General features: G+C 42.6%; 1 protein-coding gene across 1 annotated transcript; it reads left to right on the top strand.

Annotated features, from left to right (window-relative positions):
* Positions 1-267: 267 nt before the first annotated feature.
* Positions 268-3,559, top strand: LOC120686207. Its single transcript, XM_039968384.1, has 2 exons — positions 268-387; positions 2,546-3,559. Exons 1-2 carry the CDS (start codon positions 268-270, stop codon positions 3,557-3,559), a joined length of 1,134 nt encoding a protein of 377 aa, XP_039824318.1.
* The last annotated feature ends 5,628 nt before the right edge of the window (positions 3,560-9,187 follow it).

The raw sequence follows: 9,187 nt of genomic DNA, 5'->3' as shown, positions 1-9,187 counted from the left end.
CTTTGGTCGATGTTGTGCAAGATTTGGATTTCTTGTTATTCTTCACTTACTGGATGGTTCAGCTCCTCTGGGTTAAAACATAAACCTCCAATCCTGCAGGCTGATCTGGTCTCTTGGTTTCGTGGAACGAAGTGATCTGACAACAGGGCTCAGCGGTTAAGCAAACCAGATCATGCTTCCTTTAGTGTAAAAGCTTGGATCTCATAGGTGTGATCCTTTATTTGGAGTGCAAAGAATCGTTTGTTCTTGCTCCTTTCGGTCACAATCATGGAGAGTGGGGGCGAGATCACGCCTGTGCAAAACAGCATTGACGACACACTGAGCGCAGCAGCTGCTGCCATTGCCTCATCAGCAGGGAGCCGCCGCCGCACACAACCTCCCATCCCGGTTTGTGCTCCAACACCTTACTGCATGATTCTTTTCTTTATCATTTTAGCGACGTGTTGCATGGTTTTTTATTCGATAACTTATGTAGCAGCTACCCTTAGATGGCGTAGCTGCAACGGCTTAATTAGTATGTGTGCTTTAATTAATAAACATATGTTACAGCTTTGTGTGGCTTTTTGTATGCACTGCTAGGAAATTACATCTCGTGCGACACGTGTCATTTAGCGTTTCTTGCTCTTGTACTTGTGGCAGACTTTTGATTCTACTGTTGCGGTTAGTAACGGATGAATGTCGTTATTACGCAATCAGACTTTCCAAATTTAGCTATTAATAAATGTTTCAAATACTTATAGAATTTATAAAAGCGATATGCGTAGATTGCCAATGTAAAGTACTTCCGTTGTATTAGTTTTGAGTTTTATACATCAAGTACAATAGGTATTAATTGCATTTTGGTAATATAACCATGTCAATTTTAATCTGGCATTATTATGTCATCAGTGGATTGAGTAACTAGTGCCTTTTCTGTAATTAGTATTTTCTTCAAAAGAAATTGAGTTTGAAATAATTGCTAATGGAATTTGGCTCAGATTTAGTTTATGCGTGAAAATCGGTGTTCTTTTTTATCTCAGTATTCTACATACCTGAAAAGCAAATGAACAGTACCAAGTTTGGTATTATGTGATCTGTGTGTTCGTGTTATACCTTTGGTGAGATATAGATGCTGCTCCAGAATGTTGATCTCAGGACTCATCCTAGAAAGTGAAGGAATAGTACCACAGTTTGCTATTATGTTGTATATGTGTTCTTGTTTTATCCTTGATGAGAAAGATGCTGCTTTAGAAAGATTTGTAGTTAAGCATGTGTCATGGTGTTTCTTCCATGTACTTGTGACGAACTTTTGATTGTACTGTTGACAGTTACTCAGTTAGTAATAGAAGAATATTGTTTTCTGATGCACATGTTTTCTAAACTATATGTCATTTATAAGTTTGTCAAATATTTGGACTGAGCATATAAAATTTACATAAGAATTATTAGGAAGCTATGTTTTTGGGATCACGTCGATGTCTAAAATATCGTTCTTATTTTGCTTTGGAGTAACTAGAGCTTTTCCCTCACTAAGTTTTCCAAAGAAATTTATCTTTAAGATGGGAAATTAATGTTGACAAAACTTTGCATGGATTTTGTTCTGTGAAACTAATGGATGTGCTTCTCATCTCAGGATTCTTTCAAGAGAGCAAATATATGTAGGCACAGTTTTTAATATGTAGTATTTGTGTTCTTAGTCATAGAGATGCAATTTAATAATGTTGTTCTATTCATCTCTATGTAGTACCTATTATGGAAAATTTTGTGCTTTCATGTATTGATTCTTTTGTTACATCTTTATATAGCAAGTACTACATTTGACACTCACAAAGAGCCTTGTTCTGCATACTATCAGCATTGAAACTGTGCATGTAGATAGTATTCTGAATAAAGAAAGAAAGGGGAATTATATTGTTGAAACAATTAAGTTGAATTATTCAATGGATTAGATGGGACAAAAGGATACGATTCTTTCTTCGCTGACCTTACCTAACAAGCTACTTATTTCTATTGTTTATTTCCAAGCTTAGGCACCCTTTTTTTCAGTACAGGTTGCTTTCAGTTTTTTTTTAACTTGGTATATCTATTAGTTTCCCTCTTCAGCTTGTCTGTTATGAAAAAAATATGAGCCTTTGATTCAAACTTATGATTGTTGGTCACCTTGCAGGACTGGTGTGAATTTTACATTACATGTTGTGAAGTTTCTCGTTTAACCTTTCCCTTTTTTTTGACAATATCAATGGGATGCTCCATATAGTGAAGATAGTGTTATACAATGTCCTATGGTTCTATCACATATACTTTCCATCTCTGTTTTCATTTGCTTTCTTAACAGTCTATGCAACTAAATAACTCTTGGGCATTTGATTTACCCACCATGAACTACTTTGTCTGAGCTGCTCTCTGATTAATGATTGATTCTCATATTTGTGTGTGAATTTTCATGTTCATTGTGAAACTTAAGAAGAGAAGCACAATCATCAGATACCTCATTCATAATTGCGCATTATCAACAGTACTATGCTCTCTCTCTCTCTCTCTGCTAACCAGTTTTGTTTGTTTGCAGCAGCGAAGGAGTTGGGCTGCTCGGCTGAGCATGTACTTCTGCTTCGGGTCTCCGAAGAATGGGCGGCGCATCAACCATGCTACACTTTCCCCTGAACCCACGCCTCAATGGACAAATGGAGCTGCAGGAGAAATTCCAAACCACCCACCGCCTCCTCTACTCCCGTTTGTGGCACCTCCATCCTCTCCAGCTTCTTTCCAAGAATCAGAACCCTCATCTGTTGCTCAATCACCAAGTACAGGCGCTCCACCATTTTCACCGCTCTCACCCAACTCCCCATCATCCATAGGGCCACCATCCATTTTTGCTATTGGGCCATATGCACACGAGACAGAGCTAGTCTCACCTCCAGTGTTCTCATCAGCCTTCACTACTGAACCATCAACTGCTCCTTTCACTCCACCAGAATCTGTCCATCTGACAACAACCCCTTCCTCTCCGGAGGTCCCATATGCCATGCTTCTGACTTCGGTGAACAATAGCGAGAATGGTGAAACAGGTGATCTTCAGTCGTATCCTTATTGCCCGGACAGTCCCATAGACCACCTGGTATATCCAAGCTCAGGTTACTCTGGCCACATGCGCAATGGCAGTTCCGTATTGGATGCCCACATTACAGCAGCTGTACCAGTTGCAGACTTCTCCGCCCGCCTTCAGCCCAATGATCATTCTATGGATCGTCGGGCATCAGTTGGGTTGACTGTAGAAGATGTGGCGCGCTGCCTAGAGAAGAAAATTGCTAATCCTGGGGAAACTGTCTCAGCATCATTTCGCATTGCCCCCAGCAGCAGCGGCAGTAACAAGAGAGAGTCTAATGATACAAGGGTGGGGCTATACATTGACGAAACATACCATGACTTGCCTGAGAAAGCAAGGCGGTCTCTGTCCCTTCGCCTGAACAAAGAGTTCAACTTCAACGTTGATGATTGTACTACTGTGGATCCAAGCGTGGGGTCTAACTGGTGGGCAAATGACAAGGTTACTGGGATCACTGCAGAGCCAGAAAAAAGCTAGTCCTGTCCAGGTGCTAATCTTTGCACTAAGCGTAATCTCAAGGGTGAAGGAATGAGCTTCTGCTTCTTTTGCCGGTCTTTTAAATACCTGATTTTCACATATACTATAGTGGGAGATATGCAAATTTGCTGAACTTTGCGGCAAGTGACAAGGAGTCTGGTGACTATGGTTATGTTGAGCCGCAAAACTTTCGGCGGTGTAGTGTGTCTGTCTGTTAGTCTGTTGTATCCTGTGTACTGATTTGGTGTCCTGATACCTGTTCTTCTGTGTATGTACACTATAAGGTACTGTCAGTGTTGGTGGCAGGTGCTGTATGTAACCTACCAATTACCTTGAATGCATCTCATCTGCTCTGGTGATAGCAAATTAAAATTGCTGGAACTATATACCAGCCCTTCATATTTCTTTATTATTTAGCGTTGACATATCTCTTATTCTCTTGAGATAACTGAGTTGCTAGCTCGTCTCTATATTTGTTCAACAGGATTTTTTTTTTTTTTGAAAAAAATCCAGCTAATAACTGAACGCCCACAATTCATTCTTCTTTTGGAATGGCATTCCTGGACACAGTATAGATTCAACAGATTATAAATAGAGTATCGATAAGACTTGGATAAATCGTTGCATCATTTGCATCTGCTGGAGTTGGACACATTTCATACTGTAGTGTGAAACTGGGGTTAATTTTTTGTGAACTAACAGTATTCAACCTACCTTCATCAGAACTGCATCTCCAGAGGGTACACTTTCAAACATATCTCCAACAACATGTTCGGTTGATCAAAAAAAAAAACAACATGTTCGGAGCCTCAGAGACGACATGGGGCAGATCCACTGATGCCCCTGATGTGCTTGTAAAGATCCAGCAACATGTTCTTAATGGCATTATCTTAGAAATTACCACGATGAGAAGGCGTCCTCGTCGACGGCAAACATGGCCATCGGGCCCAGGGGTGGAGCTGAGCTCAGCTGTTGGGGTCTTCGGACCACGATGGATTGTGCAAAATCAGTGAGAATCACTGCTCTCACTGTTTTTTAAAGGCACAGACCCCGGCAACATTTTCAGCTAGCTTCGCCCCCAGGCCAAGAGAGGCCTCGCCGTTGTTGCTGGTGAGCTAAATGTCTCATGAGCTCCATCAAATTTTATGCCCAAACTATCGTGATCACGAGCTCTTATTGCCACTATTGATGACTTACACCGAACCTAATTATATTTCAATATTCGACGAGTTGAAATCTTTCTATATATAATCTGTACGAAGATCCAACCTTGCCTCTTTTATGTTCTCTGTACTCATCACCATTGATGGATATATAATAAATTTAACTTCGTAATAAATGTATGCATAAGTTGGAATCTATCAATGTAACTTGCAAAATGATTCAACCGGTACCCTTTTATTTGTCTGTACTCAGCACATCCTAATTGATTATTCCATGTTGCTAAAATCTGTCCATCTAACTTGTACAAAGTTTTTTGACCTATTCCCTTGTTATTTGTGTGACACACCATTGGATTACATGCATCCTAATTTTTCATTTAGGGGACAGTTGGAATATGTCCATCTAACTTGTAAAATCCTTGTTATTAATAACAATCTTGGCACTCCACACTATACATGGTCTGAAAAACAAAAATATTCTTCATGCATAATATGTAGAGAAATTTTCAAGATGATGTACCACCTCGATGTATCCTTCTTGAAATCAATAAAGTTTCCCTACTCAAAAAAATATGTAGAGAATATTGCGGTCCGACTAGTTTACACAAACCATTTTATATATAGCTGACTGACTTGTTTTTCAAGGACACTTGTAGTCGGATGCCCTCGTTGGCATCATCAATTGATCTGCCTAATCTAATCATATCAATTGTTATGTGATTTAGTGATTGGAGACATGAAATTCTTCCAAGGATAAGCTAACATGACTACGCTGTAAATAAATAAACCACTCACTACCGGATTCCGGCCAGTTGCCGTGTGCCCAAGGCACACGGCGAAGGCCACAAAGCACGGCGTATAGGTTCGCCGTGCGCGGCTCACGGCGAACGTTCGACGGCGACAAGCCGCGATGGCAAAGCCCACTTTGTTGTGTACCTTTTATCGGGCACACGGCAAAGATGTTTGCCGTGTGCTAGAGGAGGCACACGGCAAATTAAAGGCACTGACGGCGGGGCCGGGGCGGGGACGGTGATGGCAGGGGGATGATGGCGCCGGCTCCCTACTTCGCCGTGTGCCAGGATCTGAGGCACACAGCAAAAATTTAAACTTCGCCGTGTGTCGGAGCCCGAGGCACACACTTTGCCGTGTGTCACACTGACACACGGCGAAGTTTTGCGCAGGAAACCTCAATATGGTCACTTTGCCGTGTGCCAGGATCCAGGCACACGGCAAAGTGACCATACAGAATTTAATTTTTTTTGTATTTTAACGTATAAATGACCCAGACAGACAAATATCACATTTAATATTTATTTATCACAACAAATGTCACAGGCATCATATATATAGCATAATAAGGTTCACAGGCAGTCGATATATATGAATTCAGGTCGTCTGAGCTCAAGTTGTCAATCCAAAGTAACAAATACACAAGTTCACACACCGAAAGACTAGAAGTAGCTCGATTTCACAGATACAAATTTATCTTCAATGACGGAGGTTGGTCGAATGGCGGAGGGCCTGACGGTGGAGTGCCGAACCGAGCAGGGGCAAACGGCGGAGGCCCGAACGGCGGTGCGAACGGCTGCTGTCCAGGGAACGTCGGTGACATTCCCGGTGACAACTCAGGCGTATTCGACGCCGCCGATTGATTCTGCAAAACAAAGTATATATTGCATTTAGGACAATAATCAAGTTTGAAAAAGTTATAATCTAAAACATATTGAATTTCTTAGAATTGTATAAGTGACTCTAAAGCATGACATTTAGTAAACTACAATCTCTAGGTCCAAAGTGAGTCTAAGTCTGTACGATCTCTAGGTCTCTAATATTTGAAATAAAAGAACCAAGGTTGTTAAGTTGCTTACAGGAGGAGTTGCCAGAGCCGGAGCCGGAATCAGCAGGAATGCCATCGGAGGTAGTTGTTGACCCATCTGAACCGGCAGATCATGAATGAAGGAGTACATTTGGGCCATCTACTGCTGAACCTCGGCCTGTGCCCTCCTCCTCGCGTAACCTCCTCTCTCAGCTATCACCGCCTCGTGTGCCGCCGCTTGCGCCGCCATCTGGGCCTACATAATATTTTTTTATTGCAATGTTGCAATAGAAATCAAATTTATATACATATTGAATGAATGATGAATAAACCAAGATTTACCTCAAGTTCCTGTACTCGGAGCTCTGCCACGGATAGCCTTGGGCGTATGGGCAGGCCACTGTCAGTGGTCCTGGCTCGAATCTGGGAGAGAGTGGGGGTAGAGGCCGTGTCCAGGGTGCCCTCGCCTATAAAGTACCGGCCATGCTTCTTCCCTCCTCCCACCTTCATGATGAGCTCTCCGTCAAGGTCATGGGCACTCGGATCCCAGTCGGGCCCATGGACCTGCCTTCTCGCCTCTGTGTAATCTTGATGCGGGTGTGGACGGAGGGATTGGAGTACGCCGAGGGCGGATCATCCGGATTGTAGGTGACCTCGCGCCTTGCCCTTATGAGCCAAAGCCCATCCCATGAACTGGGAGCACTCAGCGCCTGAATGTGACGAGGACTGCAAAACAAAAAGTTGTTTACAAATTATGCATAATTGGGGGTTAGATTAATGAAATGAAATGCATACCCATCTAGCTCTGTATTCCTCGTTGCTAAGGCTTCCTTGATGATGTGCTAGCCCTGGCATAAGCAAACGCCGCTCTCGACCAGCATTGTGCGCGGCCTCCCACTCGGGTGTGAACCACATGTCCACGATGTGTTCCCAACACATCGAATCATTACGGCACCACCATGCAGGCACCTACACGTGATAAAGTGAATAACATATGAAAAGTGAAATATAAGTAACACACTTAATATAAGTATAATTGTAAATGTACATGTAAGTACTGCTCCCGGGTCAGCTTCATATTTCTTGCAACTTCTTTTTTGATCTTCTGCTTAAGGAACATAGCACCGTAGTTTATGATGCACTGGACTTGCGCCTCGTAGTGCATGTCCTTTACAAGCTTGATGCATCGGTTGTGAGACATAACCGGCGCGCTTTCCTCGTATCCCTCGTCACACATGTAGAAATCCTGCATATAACCACGATATATCCAGTAATTTTTATGAAATATGTCAAATGAATTCTCTGTATTAAGGAGTGTATTTCGAGAAATACTTACCCACAGTTCGGCCTTGACCCGCTCTTCCTTGTTGTCGAAGCACCTGCCATCCCGATCGAGCTGATCGGGGGTGTGGTCATAGTGCTCCCACATCCAGGCCGGCTCGTACCTTCCACCAATGTGGACTAGGCTCAGGAAGTGATCTCTGCACAAAGTGCCCAGGATGCCGTTGACCTTGCGCTTGTGAGCACCTCCACTGAGTTTTTTCCAATTCCTGCCAAAAAGTGATTAAGATAAAATATTAGTAGTGGTAACATCTAAATTTTATTGTGATTTTCAAGTGATGAAATGAAAAATAGTGATCACTTCTAAATTTACTTACCGTGGACCAGAGGGTCGAATCAACGGTCGTAGGGCTAGAGGAATCGGTATGTCCGGGAGTCGCGAGGGACCCCACAACCAGACAGCTGGTGTAGAGTCCTCCTCTATCGCGTCCTCCCCCTCCTCCCACTCACCACCAGACGACTCCGCAGAAGCTACGGTGTCGTCCTCCTCCTCCTCCTTCGGCTCGTACTGCTGCTCCTCCTCCTCAGCATGCCGCCGTGGTCGACCCCTCCCTCGACCCTTGGGGCCACCCTTTCCTCGACCCAATCCTCGACCCCTAACGACAGACCCCTCAGTTTCATCGGACCCCTGGGATCTTGGCATCAGTCTTCTAAACGTGGACGCGCACGCTCGCTGAAGGCCGCCACCAACCATCTTTGTTGAATCACCTGCAATAAAAAATAATAAACCTATCAGTACATATAAACAAAACATAATTACAAAGAGAAGCACAATAAACTTGACATAATAAGAAAATATAGTGTTAGAGAACAATCACTATTCCAACAATCACTATAAATATAATAAATTTGAATTTTGCCTCAGATATGTTGCATTTCATTTGACCTTGAGCTTGAAGGAAAATAAACATCACAGGTAGGTGCAAAAAGGGGTTTATAGCAGTCATGAAACCATGTGAGACACCCAGCCCAATCATCTTAAGATCACAACTGAGTTGTTGTTTGGGCATGGATGTCTCACATAGTTTGATGACGAGAATAACAAATTTATGTATACAACAGAAGCTCAAGATCATCATATGTTACCCAGCAAAAAAACTGAGTACAAATTGATATCTTCACAGGCATTGACATAAAATCATTTGACATGTCTACAAAGAACTAAAATCACATACATTTATTTTGCCTCAGATATTTTTCATTTGATATGACCTTGAGCTTGAAGTACAGAAACAACACAGATAGTGGCAAAAAGGTGCTCATGGCAGTCATGAAACCATGTGACACACCCAACCCAATCATCTTATC

The sequence above is a fragment of the Panicum virgatum genome, chromosome 8N (assembly GCF_016808335.1).
Source record: "Panicum virgatum strain AP13 chromosome 8N, P.virgatum_v5, whole genome shotgun sequence".
NCBI lineage: Eukaryota > Viridiplantae > Streptophyta > Magnoliopsida > Poales > Poaceae > Panicum > Panicum virgatum.
This window is presented reverse-complemented; position numbering and strand designations above follow the sequence as displayed.

Excerpts from the sequence above, each read along its gene's own strand:
- LOC120686207 (XM_039968384.1), top strand. The coding sequence starts at position 268 with ATGGAGAGTGGGGGCGAGATCACGCCTGTGCAAAACAGCATTGACGAC. Across the intron at positions 388-2,545 it reads GCACACAACCTCCCATCCCG|CAGCGAAGGAGTTGGGCTGC; the intron begins GTTTGTGCTCCA and ends GTTTGTTTGCAG.